Source organism: Podarcis bocagei, assembly GCF_964188305.1.
Source record: "Podarcis bocagei genome assembly, chromosome: 16".
In the NCBI taxonomy this organism is placed as follows: domain Eukaryota; kingdom Metazoa; phylum Chordata; class Lepidosauria; order Squamata; family Lacertidae; genus Podarcis; species Podarcis bocagei.
Window position 1 is genome coordinate 34,877,524 of NC_138142.1, and position 15,037 is coordinate 34,892,560.

The 15,037-nt window shown below is 51.4% G+C and overlaps 1 protein-coding gene across 9 annotated transcripts in view; it reads right to left on the minus strand.

Moving 5' to 3' along the window:
• Positions 1-15,037, minus strand: part of ZBTB7B (zinc finger and BTB domain containing 7B) — a 55,342-nt gene that overhangs the window by 27,063 nt on the left and 13,242 nt on the right. Inside the window, exon 1 of one of the 9 annotated variants that reach the window (XM_081173655.1) lies at positions 6,394-6,511. The exons of 3 other annotated variants lie outside the window; for them this stretch is intronic. In XM_081173655.1, the coding sequence (XP_081029781.1) occupies positions 6,394-6,439 (46 nt within the window). In that variant the 5' untranslated portion in view covers positions 6,440-6,511. 5 more of the 9 variants (XM_081173656.1, XM_081173659.1, XM_081173662.1 and 2 more) reach the window with 5 other exon arrangements.

A 15,037-nucleotide genomic window follows, 5' to 3' on the forward strand; every position in this document is an offset into this window, starting at 1 on the left:
ACCAGTCAGTGCAGGGAATCCTACGCTAGATGGACTCACTCTATTGCAGCTTCCTGTATTCCTCCTCAATGCATGGGTGTCACTTCTTGAAGCAATTTTGCAACACACGAGTTTGGAAGGCCCACATAAGCTAATATTTGGGGACTAGAAGACCCATGGAGTTTCCTATCCCTGTCCAAACTTTCCCGGATGTTTCACCCCAGCTTCTCACACGGCGAACGACTCAGGTGTTTCCCTATTGCTACCTATGACAGCACCAAGATCTCATCAGGGGCACCAATCCATTGCAAATGGGTTCCTGGGTCTTTGGCAGGAATTTGGAAGAGGGGGAGCATGCCGTCTTACACAAGTCCATGTAGAGTAGGCCTATCCAAAGGCTCTGAGCTTGCTCCCACTGGAGGTAAGCAATAGCCACTAACTTTTGATGGCATTAAAAGGGGCATCAGGCAAATCCAGGGAGGCAAAGGCCACTGATGGCTGCAAGCCACAATGGCTGTGTTTCCTCTCCTCTGTTGGAGGCAGTGATGTACATCTGAATACCAGTTGCTCAGGTTTAGTGTTAGAAACTCGGGTATATAAGTTGGTGCCAAATGGCACCTTGAATCTAGGTCGCCACAACAGAATGCCCACTCGCAAAGTGGGTTGGGCTAGATGACCCACGGAGCCCCTCTTCCAACGCTACGACTCGGTGATCTCAATTACATCGCTTGGCTGTAGCTTGCTCTTACAGCAATTCGCTTGTCCCAATAAGCAAGGAGAAAGGAACAGGTGGAAATGGAAATGGTACTCAATATGGAGGTAAGGCAGAGGTTTTTAAACGGCGGTCGCCAAACCTGGTACCCAGAAACCTCCACGCAGAATCCGAGAATTGTAAGGGACCGTCTCATCCAACCCTCTGCAATGCTGGAATATGCAGCTGTCCCAGACAGGGATCAAACCTGCAACGGTGGCCACTGTTGTAGATGGCTTTAAAGGAGGACTGGACAAACTGGATAATTTTGTTGCTAGCTGCAGGTAAGGACAGGTGCACAGCTGCCCCGTCAGCAATCACAGTACTGAGCTTGACGGACCGAGGACCTGATTCTGTACAGGGCAGCTTCCTACACCCTGACAAAGCCTCTTTTGAGAAAATAAAAACCGACATCCTTTTGCAGCGTGGGTCGGGCGGCACAGCAGCGGAGGAAAGTGGTTATGTCTCTTCCTTCCCCCAAGCTTTGCTACATTGCACACTTCCAGGTGCGCAGGGTGGTAAAAACAGGATTGGTCCCCTGAGCACTACGAATGGGCTCCCAGCCTGCAAACCGCAGCACTGAGAGATGGGCAGCAGAATTTGTAGCTACCTGCCTGCATATTAAGCCCCTTCCCAACCACCTTTCCTGGGACAACAAGACCCAACTTCAACCTAGGATGGGTTTCGCATCATTTCCCAGCGACATCTCTGATGATTTGTAAAAAAACATCTTTGCACAGATGCGGAAATCAGCACTGACTGCCCGTTTAAGGCCCGATTTCAACTGCGACTGGAAAATTTCAGCTTCCGGGCCCGATTCAAGGTGCTAATAAATGCCAGCACCCAAAGACCTAGGTGACTTAGGCTCCAAATATCTGAGAGGCCTTGTCCTTCCCCACAGACCCTCCTTGGGGGGCACCTTGGTAATTCCACCTCCCTCAGATGTTTGCGGCGGCAGTGGCAAACGAGAGGGCCTTTTCCGTGGCAGCCCCTCAGTTGTGGGAGTTACGCCTGGCTTCTCCACTGCACAGCTTTCTGGGGATGCTGAAGGCACACATCTTTAGTTGAGATTCCTGCATTGCGGGGGGTTGGACTAGATGTCCCTTGGGGTTGCTTCCAATCCACAATTCTATGATTCGACTCTGGCCTACAACATCTCAGGTGTGTGCTTTCAGGGCCCACCCTGTTCCTGAGACTATAATCGGTTTAAACTATTTTTAATACCAGATTTGAAATGGTCGCAACATCCCCTGGGACCTGGCTGGCTGGCTGCTTTCTGGTGGTGGTTGGTAATAAATTTAATATAATGATTATAATAATAATACAAAAATTCTGAACTTGGACTCATCCACCCTAATAGCAATCTGGTTGCCCTTCGTAAGTTTTTGAGATAACTTTTTTGGTGGGCAAGGAGGGTTTGGGAGTGGGAAACTGGAGATGAACAGGACGAATTGAAACAGAAACATGGGAATTGTGCAAAATGGGTTTATGTTGAAGTAGCTTTGCTGATAGAATCTACGTATATTAAAAAATAATAATCTGCCAACTTGCCATTTAATAAAGAAAGAAGGAAACTGAACTAGAAAAAGCGGAGTTCCCCTCGCAAAACCTGACGATGGCGCCGGAAAAGCTTTTCACAGATCTCTGCAGTTTCTCCCCCGCAAACACACACACACACACACAGAGGACTAGAATCATGACTGAGGTGTCAAACTAAATCCAGAGGATTTCAAGGAAGCAAGCAAGCAAGCAAAACCTGTGCCACAACACCGGAGATATGAAAGTCCTGCCACAGCTCATTCTCCCTCCCCTCCCACCAACACCTCTCCAAGGGTGAATCAGTTTGTGCCAAATTTCAATTATGGAAGGAGACGGTGGATTCCAGTTACCGAAGGAATCCTCCGACAGCAGGAGATAGAGGAAGGGAAAGCACCCCACAGAAAGAGTGCAACACACACACACACACCCCACTCGATCTGGGGTGGGGGTGGGGAGAATTCCAAGGGGATGCGGCAATTGACACACTTTGGAAAACTACCCAGGCGGAAATCATATATTACAAAATGGGGAGGGAATGAAAACCACAGGGACCCAAAAGCATGCGGTGGGAACGTGTGGGGCTCGGTTGTGGATACGACGGGGCGGTTAAAGGATGCCAAAAACAGCCATTTGCCTAGGTTATGTTTGATATTGAAATACACACACACACACACACACACACACAAACACACATAATTTCATCATCTTCGGAACGTAAAAACAGAGCCAGTTTAAATGTTCCCCCTCCAAACTGCCAGGCCCCAGAGCTGGGGGGCAGAAACCCCTTGCCAAGCTGCCCCAAGAGAGTAGCAAGGGGCAGGGAGAGGGTCCCCCTTTGCCGTCACCCGAACCCAGCACCTATAGCTTCTGGAAAGGGCTAGAATTGCAGCCTCCGACACTTTTGCAGGGCCCTTTGACCAGCTCTGCTTGGTTCTGGAACCTCTCCGCAGAACCCTGCCAGACGGGCACACATTTCTGGCGGAGGGGCCGCCGGCGAACCCTCAAAAGCTGATCTCAGGAGGGCTGGCACCTGGAGCGCCCGTTCTCCAAGCCCCCGTTTGCCCAAACACATCCCTCAGCCACCCCTGGCAATTCATCCTCGCCACTTACCTCTCTCCCCCTCTCTCTCGAAGGAGCAAACAGTTCTGAGCCAGCCAGGCAGGCAGGATCCCACCTCAAACAGGAGGCAACGCCCACACCCCAGGTTGTGAGCACCCCACCCTCAAACCTTCTTAACCCTTTGCCACGCTCCCCAGCCTCGAACGGAGAGCCCGGCAGGGGGGTTCACCCTGCTTTCTCCCTGCTCCCCGGAAAGGCACCCACCTGGAAAAAACACACACACACACCAACCACCACCAGCCAGCCAAGTGCGGCGAAGGCTACAAGTCAGGAAATAGTCCCGGGTTCGAATCTCGCCATGCGCATCCCTCGGCGTTTCCCACTCGCCCTATGGGGGGGGGGAATAACGCCACGTGCCAGGGTCGTTGGGACGCAAGGCAAGAGATGTGGGGCCCACTCGGAACCCTCTGAAAATGTGCAATGGCGGCTCGTGACATTTATTGGGAAATCGCGCCGGTTTGGAGGCCTCGCCTCTAAACCCACTCACCCACCCAGGTGCGGGAGAAGCAGTTGTGGTGAGCACAGAAGCTACCTGAGGCTGATCAGCAAGCAGATAATTTAAGAGAAGCTTGTAAGAAAAGCGAGGCGGGGAGTCCTTTGGCATTCACATGCGCACACAAGCTCCTCGCAGACTCTGGGCTCCATCCGTATGAACACAAAGCAGGGTTGCCAACTGTCCTGGGAGGCATGGCTTGGGCAGCTCCTGTGCTTCAATCTGTGGAAATCAGCGTGTGAGAGACAAACCGCGTGGCGTCCTACGGTGCATGGATCAAAGCACACATGCCTGACTACAGATCATCCCGTTCCCAAAAAAAGGCACAGCTGCGGAGGCCGTTTCGGACGTTGGCCAGCCTAGGCCGCGGAGCCTTCCGAAAGGCATATGAAAGGAAAAGCCGCCCTCCTCCTCCGCCTTTCCTTCTGGCATGCGCTGAGCAGCTGGCACCTGGAGGTAGACTGCCCCTGAAGTGGGAGGTTCCATTAGTGGCGAGCCAACTCCAGAGCCAACTGCAGAAGCGGCGAGACATACAACTCACAAACAGACACCTGCATACAAAAGTCAGTGGAGGCCTCTTAGCTCTGGGGTGGGGAGCCCCGGGCTCAGGGGTTGAATGTGGCCCTTGAGATATCGCTATCTGGCCCTCAGGACTCTCCCCCCCCCCGCTGGCCCTTGGCTTCACACACTGCTTGAGTGTTTCTGCCTGGCTAGAATGTGCCTTTCAGCTCTGATCATAGAATTGGAAGGGGTCCTCAGGGTCATCTAGACCAACCCCCTGAAATGCAGGAATGTCAACTAAAGCATGCCTTATTTATGGTACTCGCCTGGAGAGAGAGAGAGAGAGAGAGAGAGAGAGAGAGAGAGAGAGAGAGAGAGAGAGGAGCAAGTGTAGAAATTAGCCCCATGCTCAAAGGCAAAATTTATATTTGCTGCCCCGCCCACTTTTGCCTCTGGCCCCGCCCACCGCTAGCACACACGGCCCTTGGCAGGCTGTCCAGAACAGAATGCGGCCCTCCGCTCCCCCCCACCCAACTTTGCAGAGTGACAAAAATAAAAGTTGCCATTTGCGTGACAGCCTCAAAGTAGAACCACCTGACCTTGAAGCCCTCCAGCTCTTCCCTATTGGGGCTGATGCAATGGTTAAGATGGATAAGGACGGGAAAGACCTGGGTTCGAATCCGTACTCGGCCATGACGCTCACTGGGGTCACCATGACCCAGTTACCATCTCCAGCCTAACCCACCTTGAAGGGTTAGTGTGGAGGGAGGGGGGGAACTCTGTACGTTGCTTTGAGCTCCTTGGAGGAGAAGGAAGGAGGATTAAATGTTATGAATATACAAGTAAAATCATTTTCTGTTGGTTTTTTTTGGGGGGGGGGTGTCCTGTTCAGATTTTGCTATGTGTGACTCCCTGCTTCAAGGCTGCAACTCTCTGCCAGGATCTCGAGGAGTTAACATCTTAGAAGCGGGCGGGCCTCGTCTCCAGGACACATGCGTGTTAAGACACACACAAGAACACCACCGCACAGCCAGTCACAACGCACAATGCCTGGGCTCGTTCTGGCAGCAGACAATTGCGGTTTCGGTTTGTTTCAAACCCTCAAGGAGGTAGCGGCAAAGACCCTCTTGGCTTTTTGAACAGGGTAGGACGGATAAATCTACGCAGCGGAGGCGCCTAGCAGGAGGACTCTGGTTCCTATCAGCCCCCAAGGATGCTGGGAGTTGTAGTTCGAGAATGTTCTCGGACTCCAGCTCCCATGAGCCCCCTAGCCAATATGGCCAATGGCCGGGGATGCTGGGAATTGTAGTTTGACCAATGTTCTTAGACTCCCATAAGCCCCCAGCCAGTCTGGCCAATAGTCAAGGACGATGGGATTTGTAGTCTAGCAAAACATCTGGTCAACAGCATACAGAAAGGGGAAGAGAGCCTTCAGCCACATGTTGCTGGCTGGGCATGCAGATGTTCTGAACAAGAAACTCAGGCAACAAGGATTTTACAACGTTGACACTATTTCCACCTTTGAAACACCAGGGTAGGCGAGGGGGGGGAAGGCAAGCGAGCAAGGATGACCCCTCCACACAGACACTTTTATCACGCACCAACCACACAGAGGCTAGCAAATGGGCGCTTTGCGGTGTGGAAAGTGCACTCTGCACATGCTCCAGAGTCCCCCCTCCTTCCACAAAGGTCGAGCCAAACCTTTGGAGAGAAGAAGAGGGAGGGAATCTCTCAATTATCCTGCGTCAAATCACAACCCTGGTGACCCTTTTTCTCTCCCTAATCTCCCTCGGGTGAGGAAAAATGGACTGCAAGGGGGGGGGAGCAAGAAAGAAGCAAGAACGAGAGGCGCTGCCTTTGAATATGGAGGTTCTGCTTAGAATTCCCCTCTGGAACTCCCTGCCACAAGGTGCAGAGATCGCCACCCACTTGGTGGCCAAATCCCGGGAGACGGACGGCTGCCAGCCACGGTGGCAACGCTCTCCCTCCGCTGCCAGGAGCGGCGACGTACCTCTGAATACCAGCCGCCGGGGTGGGGTGGGGGGTGGGAGAGACATAATTACGACACCTGCCCCAAGCGACCCAGAAAGGGTGTCCACCGCCAGCCTCGCTCCTCGCCCTACTTCCTTGCCTCCTGCCCCAATTCTCTGAGCCGCGTTGTGTCACCTGGCGGGGCTGAGCCAAGCCGGCGTGCCCCAACCTGCCCTGCCGAGCGGCCTGGCAAGGTGGGCGCTGCCCCTGCTGAGCCAAGCCGCGCCCCCACCCATGTCCCTCCCCGAAAGTGTTGGCTTGACTCAGCCTGCAGGGTAGCAATGGCGCCAGCAGAAAGGGCTTCTTCCCTCGCTGTGCCCTGAACAGATGGGGCAGGGCGGGCGCAGAACTGTGCCAGGGGAGATGGCAAGGAGAGGCAGGCCTGGCACCAGATATAGGACAGGGCTGCCTTATAAACAGGCAGACCACCGGTCCATAGAGCTCAGTGTTGCCTGCACGGACTGGCAGCAACTGTCTAAGATTTCGGGCAGGGGATGCCCTCAGCCCTACCTGGAGATGCCGGAATTTGAACTCAGGACCTCCTGCATGCAAGGCCACTGAGCTCTGGTTTCCCAGCAGGGCTCTTCCTGTGTCCTTATGTTCTTTCCAGCAACTCCCTCTGCCAAATTAGAAGTTCCTAGTCCTCATGGTTTTGCATAAAGGGATGATTTAAACTGGAACCTAGGAAGTTTGGACCATTAGTCAAAAGAACATAGGTGGTTGCCTTCTACTGAGTCAGGATCTGGTCCATCGACCTCAGGACTGTCATCAGTGACTGATAGCGACTCTCCAGGGGTAGTGGCAAGGGACATGTTCTGGAGAGGACGCTCCCTTGTCTGGTTTCGTCAAATCAAAATTTTGTTGGAAGACGTAAATAAAATAAAATAAAATCTCCCTTCCCTTGTCCTGGCAAGTACTAGGTGGGTAATTTCGTAAAGGTGCTCATGTTGAGAGCTTCCTGGGAGAAATGCCCTGACAGGCAGGATGTGGCATTTGAACTCTGAACATGCTCAGAAACACATCACTGGCATTGGAAGTGGGCTCCGATTAGGCCCCTCAAAGGAGGTGCTCTGGTCCTAGCCTTCTGCAGGTCTGGTTTGCGGAAGGTTGCAAGAAACTAAGAAGAGCCCCGCAGGATCAGGCCACGGGCCTGTCTAGTCCCAGCACCCTGTTCTCACAGAGGTCGAACAGGACCTTGAGCTCAATAGCAACGCTCCTCCCTTGCAACTGAGAATGAGGTAGACTGCTCCTGAAACAGGAGGCTCTAGACGGCTCTTCACCCATCAAAGTAATCTGAGCTGGTTTCTGCCCCTATCAGAACGTTAGGCGAGGCTTCTAGATCAGTATCCTGTTCTCACAATTGCCAACCAGATGCTCTTGAGTTCTGGTCTGTCACCAGATGCAGGTTGTGAGTGTGTGATATGGAAAAAGCAGCGGCTTTGTGTGTTTTCATTTCTATTCCACCTTTCCTCCTAGGAGCTTATTCCCACTCTTGTTTTATCTTCACAACAACCCTATGAGGTAGGTCAAGAGGCAGGAGTCAGCCCAAAGTCCCTCAACTGGGTAAGTGAGGATTTGAATCTGGGTCTCCCTTGTCCCAGTCCAACACTGTGTGTGTGTGTGTGTGTGTGTGTAAAACAACACACCCGTGACCAACTAAATCAGCTGCCTATGGGTAACTTTGCCCCGGACTCTGCCAACCCTCGAATCTGTTTTTTAAAAAACAGACAAACCAGAACCATAGCTGTCAAGCGTCCCTTATTTGGCGGGACAGTCCCTTATCCCAGCGCCATGTCCCGCTGCTGTCCCTTATTGATGATGTCCCTTAAATAAGCTATTGAAGGTAATGGAGCCCTTTCTATGTCCAGATGTGCTTTGTCAACAACAAATTGTTGCTGTTTTTTGGGTCGAATATATGTTATATGGTGATTTATGGACCTAATAGGTATCTAAAGCCGCTTGCACGCAACAAAATATGTATTTTATCAAAGTAATTGTTGATCCCTTATTTTCGAGGCTGCCGGTCCCTTATTTTCAAATCTGTAAGTTGACAGCTATGACCAGAACTCAGTCCGATAGAAAGCAAACTAACAAAGTTACACCCGCCGTCTGCACTACGCATTTAAAGCAGTTCCATACCACTTTAAATAGCCGTGGCTTCCCCTGGGAAACTGTAGTTTGCTATGAGTGCTGAGAGTTCTTAGGAGACCACCCATTCCCCTCACACAGCCACAGTTCCCAGAGTCCCCTAGGAAGAGGGACTGACTGTTCAAACCACTCTGGGAACTGTAGGACCTAACAGGCCTCAGCACCCTTTCGCAAACTACAGTTCCCAGGATTCCTTGGGCAAAGCCATGACCCTGCTTTAAATGTTCAGTGCAGACGGGCCCTTAGTCTCTAAGTCTGCGGGTGGGAGCGAGGAGGGAAGTCCCTTAATCTGCTCACCACCAAACAGGTGCCTCGGCCCGGACACCTGGGTTCCCCAGGCAGGCTTCCGATTCTTCTTTCGCCCACAGCTGCAGCGTGGGGAGCCAGACCGCTTCCCTCCCACCCCTCAACCCCGGTGAGGGGAAAAATGAACAAGCCAGCTGGACAAGAAGAGCCCACCCAGGTGGGGGAAGAAAACAGAGAACGAAAGAGAGAGCGAGGGAACGAGGAAATAAGATTGTCCGTTTACTACCCACTTAAGAAGGGCAGCTGATATGAAAGAGGAACTGCTGCGTGGCGGCTTGCAAAAGGGGGGTGGGATTGCTAACAGGGCTAGGATAGGCTGGAAGGGCATCGGACGACATGCGCCTCAGAAAATGAAAAACACGCTCCGTTGTGCAAGAGGCACGGGGTGGGCACAACTGCCTCCGGGCAGGATCCCAGGCACCAACACACACTGGGCCCATTTCACAGAATCATAGAACTGTCGAGTTGGAAGGGACACCAAGGGTCATCTAGCCCAACCCCCTTTTTGGCCCAACGCAGGACTGGAACCCACAGCCCTGAGATGAAGAATCTCATGCTCTACCAAGCTGAGGTATCCCAGGGATAGCGTTCATTTCCTGCCTTTTCCTCCAAGGAGGTGGCGTACGTGGCTCTCCCACCTCCTGGGTTTAATTCCCACAACAACCTTGCGAGGTGGGATAGGCAAGAGAGCGCGACTGACAACCCCCCCCCCACATGGCCAGGGTGGGATTTGAACCCTGGTCTCTTCCCAGGTCCTTGTCCAGATCTCTAACCACTACACCAATATGTCCCGAAAGCGGAGACTTGCAAGACTCCAGGCCCGATGGCTCCAAAATGGCGTCCTAATGTTCATAGCCAATGGTGGTCCTACTCAAGAGTCAGCACCCATTAAGGTGAATGCGCACGGCTAACTGAGGCCCGTTCCTTTCAATGGGTTTATTCCGAGGAAGGTTAGTGGAGATGGCAGCATGCCCAACGGGGGCACAGGGGCGAAAGCGAATTGCCATCTCCCACCCAACAGACTCGGGTCTCTCCCACCCTTCCCGTTCCAAGTGCGGCCTAGAGATAGCGCCAGTCCGCTCTGGAGGGCCGTTGTGTGGCCCACTGAGATAAGGGGCCCCAAACGGCTGAAAATAAGGTTAATTTAGAAGTGGGAGAGCTACTTTCAAAAAAAAGAAAGTGAAAGGTTCCTATACTATACCCGTAGGCTGGAAGGGAATGGCACTCGGCCTTTGGTGTGGCCTAGGCCAGGGCAAGGCTACTTCGCAAGGTTGTTGTGAAATGGGAGAACCATGCCTGCCACTTTGAGATCCTGGGAAGAAATACTGTATTTTTTGCTCTATAAGACTGACTTTTTCCCTCCTAAAAAGGGGAAATGTGTGTGCGTCTTACGGAGCGAATGCAGGCTGCGCAGCTATCCCAGAAGCCAGAACAGCAAGAGGGATTGCTGCTTTCACTGCGCAGCGATCCCTCTTGCTGTTCTGGCTTCTGAGATTCAGAATATTTTTTTTCTTGTTTTCCTCCTCCAAAAACTAGGTGCGTCTTGTGGTCTGGTGCGTCTTATAGAGCGAAAAATACGGGATATAATGGGGTATAAATGAAAGAATAAATAAGGAAGAGATGAACCTATTCCTCAAGCTAATGACAGGCTCTCTTCAAGTCTATTTCTCGAAGGAGATGTGATCAAGTTGAGGGACCATAGCGGGGGATTTAAAATACTAATAATTTTATTATTTATACCCCGCCCATCTGGCAGGGTTGCCCCAGCGACTCTGCACAGTATTTGCTTTGCTAATGTAGACAAATAATGAGCTTGATGCACGGCGGCCTGATCTGGAGTAAGGCAGCTTCCTGTTTAAATCAGCCCTTTATTCAGAAACTTGAGGACTAGAATCTTGCTTTATATGGAAAGCCCTGGCCTGACTCTCTCCATAAAAGGCAATTTCTCCCTCCCACCAGCACCCAAAGACCTCTCCCTATGCGCTTCAAATGCGCTCAAGCATCCGTCCCAGAGGAAGAGCCCAGGACACAAGGGTGTAGCCCCCAAAACAGGCACGGCGGTGGAAAGGGAAGAAGAGGCGGTTGCCCCCTTGCGCTGCAACTCCCTTGCGCAACGACGCCTAAGATGGCAACAGGATGGCTGAGGCCGTCTCAAGGACCGGCTAGCGGCGCATAGCCACAAACCGCGACAACCCACACCGCCCTGTCCCTCTGGTGCAACAATGAGGCTTGGGATCAGGGCCACCCAGCCCCGTTCCCGACAGAAGCCGGTCTCTGGTGTCTCTGGGATGGGGCAGAGAGAGGAGAGGCCTGTGTTTCTGTCCCTGCTGGTGTTCCAGGGTAGACTGCCCCCATCCATGGAGGCATCCATCTTTCAGAGGTTCTCTTCTGCAACACGGGCTTTGATCCAACATTTTGACCCAAAGCACAAAGGGCAACGACAGTCCCCCTCCTCTTTTATCCTCACCCACCTGCTATTCAGGGGGTATACTGCCCTGGCAACCAGAGGCTCCATATTTAGCAACGCTAGCCAACGGCTTGCTGCTTCATTCCCATCCACCTGCTACTTGGAGGTGGTATATACTATCCCTGCAATAATAATAATAATAATATTTTTTTTATTTTTACCCTGCCCTCTCCGGCCTCAGAGCAGCTAACATCATATAAATAATACAATATGCATAAAAACAAGCAGTCAATTGATTAAAATGCACCCCAAAATTAATTCAAATAAATTAAAGTTAAAGCTGGACAAATGATAATTCTCAGGTTAAAACTGAAAGCGGTTAATACTAGACAGGACCAACTGTTTTCCACTGATATTATAAGGACCTGTGAACAGGCTGGGAAACCTCCTTCGTGCTTGTTCTTATACAAAGAGAAAATGAGTCAGACTGAACCCTGACCAAAGGCCTGGCGGAACAGCTCTGTCTTGCAGGCCCTGCGGAAAGATGCCAAATCTCGCAGGGCCCTGGTCTCTTGTGAGAGCGCGTTCCACCAGGCTGGGGCCACAGTGGAAAAGGCCCTGGCTCTGGTCGAGGCCAGCCTAACCTCCCTGTGGCTCAGGATCTCCAATATGTTTTTATTTGAAGACCATAAGGTCCTCCGTGGGACATACCAGGAGAGGCGGTCCCGTAGGTACGAGGGTCCTAGGCCATATAGGGCTTTAAAGGTTAAAGCCAGCATCTTAAACCTGATCCTGTACTCCACCTGGAGCCAGTGCAGCTGGTATAGCACTGGGGGAATGTGATCCCGTGGCAAAGATCCCATAAAGAGTCTTGCCGCCGCATTCTGCTACATTCCTCTCTGCTAGCCAACAGCTTCCTGCTTTTTCCACAGCCACCTGCTATTCAAGGGGTACACTACTCTTGCAGCTGGAGGCCTTATTATTGTTGTTGTTATGATGATACAGTGGTGCCTCAGGTTACAGACGCTTCAGGTTACAGACTCCATTAACCCAGAAATAGTACCTCGGGCTAAGAACTTTGCTTCAGGATGAGAACAGAAATTGTGCTCTGGTGGCACAGTGGCAGCAGGAGGCCCCATTAGCTAAAGTGGTACCTCAGGTTAAGAACAGTTTCAGGTTAAGAACGGACCTCCAGAACGAATTAAGTTCTTAACCAGAGGTACCACTGTAATGATGATGATGAGCTAAACCACCCTTTCAGCTGAAGGTCACAGGGCGGTTTGCAACATAAAACTACAGGATGAGAACATAAAACACATAACAAAACTAATAACAACAACAAACCAACAATCCCTCTTCCCACAAACACATTTTAAAGGGCATTGGACATCAATCGACCCAAGGCCTGGTTGAAGAGGAACGTTTTTTGCCTGGCGCTAAACGGGGAGCCACTGCAAAAAAGGCCCCGTTCTCTCCTGTTGCCACATTCAGAACATCTCACGGAGGAGGCACACGGAGAAGGGCCTCGGAGGATGATCTCTAGGTCCCGGGTAGGTTCATACTGTGGAGTGACAGTCCTTGCAGTCCACAACCGCAGCCTCTCCTCCACCTCGGTGAAAATCTTTTAAAAGACGTTCTTAAAGCAGCCACGAAAGCCGGGCAGTACAACCACTCCCTGTCCTTTTGCCCAATGCGGCTCCCCCCTCCCTCCCCCAGCTGCCACCCCCCACTCTGGTCTCCGCAGTCACCAGCCAGGTCGTTGCACTTCCTCGAAATCCAGGTGAGGCAAGCAGGGAGATAAGGAGGGCGAAGCAGGCAAGGGAGAGGCCCAGGCACCTTGTGTGGCAAGGAGGGTTCAGGGTGGTACCATGGGGGGGGGGGAGACCTCCTGGAGAGGCCCGTGACTCAGCCTGGGTGGGAGCTGCTGTCGCAAGGGCTCTCTCTCTCTCTCTCTCTCTCTCTCGTTCTCTGTTGCAAACCAGAAGTGGTTATTAAGAGAAGAGACCCCACCCTGGCCTTAGACTCAGGCCTCATCCAGACACAGAGTCCGTTGCCTTCGCTTTCCTGGTTCTAAAGCCGCTGCTTCCGTCCCCATTTTATATTCTTACGCTGCAATACTTTGCTGTGTCATGGGGCTTTTTGATCAGAAATATCCCCGTGCCAGGGGGAATTTCAAATGGCCGGCCCACCCGGCGGAAGACTGGTGGTCTGCGCTGCTGCACTTGGAACAGCTTTTCTGGGTTTCAGGTGTGGGGGGGTCCGTTTTCCCACCTGGGGCTGGGACCTTGCGCACAGCAATGAGCTGCTGCCCTCCCCGTAAAAATAAAACAAGATTCTCATCCTCAAGGTTATGACTAAAGGGCTGACTTAAAGAAGAAGATGCCTTAGTTAGAATCAGCACAGAATTGTAGCTTCAGGTGGGACCACGAGGGCCGTCCAATCCAGTGCGTCGCAGAAATCTTTTGCCCAAAGCGGCACTTGAACTCGCAACCCTGAGATTAAGAGTCTCATGCTCTTCCGGCTGAGATAGTGACTGACTTCACTGTCCGTCAGGCTTATTGCTTGCATTGGCTGGCAGCGGCTCAAGCCAGCCGGGCAATCTATACACAGAGAGTTCTTTTTGCAGTCCCAGGTAAAATATAAGTGTTGTCAAGGAGGGGGTAGGGAGCCTCAGGCCCAGGGGGCATTGATGGCCCTCCAGGCCTTCTCTCTGGCCCTTAGGTCTCCCCCCATACACCTCCTTCCCCACACCATGCCCCCCCCCAGCCTTGCTTTGCAACCTCCTTGCTGGTTTTTGCTGTTCTTGAACTCTGACATATGCCTCTTCCTTGCTTGGAAATGGAGGACAGAGCAGGGCGTATAGGACTTTGTGTGCAAAGAATATAAGTCTATTTCACAAAGGTAAAATCTATGCTAGTCGCTCCACCCACTTTTTGCAACTGGCCCCACCCTCTCCCAGAGCTACAATTCCCAGAGTTCCCTGGGAAGAGGGATCGATTGCGGAACCACTTTGGGGATTGTAGTTCTGGGAGGGGAATAGGGGTGTCTCCTAACGACTCTCAGCACCTCTAATGAACTACAGCTCCCAGAATTCTCTGGGGGAAGACATGTGCGTTCAAAGAGGCATACTGATGTGGCCTTCATTACTCGCATCATGCCATCCTACAAGGCACCACCGTTGTATTTTATCTTGACTTAAAAAATCTAAACCGGGGGCTCCCAAACTATGCTTCATTCCAGGTGCTCCATGCCATCTCTTCAGCTATGTCGTGAAAGACAGGAGACAGCGTTTTTATCACATTAAATATCCATATTGTGTGTTTTTTATCGCTTCGTTTATTTCTTATATTTTGTAACGCCGTTAAATGCAATACGGAAGAAATAATGAAAATTCAAAATCATACAGCGTCTACAATTACTACAACGGGAACAAAATTCATAAAGTGGTCCAGTAAGACACACACCCTCCCCCAGCAATTTTCAAAGCGTTTGGTGGGAGGGGAAAATGGGAACCAATGATACACACGTCAAATATCCATCTTCTTTCCTTAAATAAATAGATGAATTATCTCTAAAACATCAATACCAAATATTTAAACGTTTGCTTGTAAAAACATGAAAATATGCTTAAATTCATTTCCTTCCAAAGGGCAAACATTCTGACCCTTTATCTCTTATTATCTGGGGTGTATCTATGTTTGTGTGTGTGTGTGTGTGTGTGTGTGTAGATAGATGATAGATAGATAGATAGATAGATAGATAG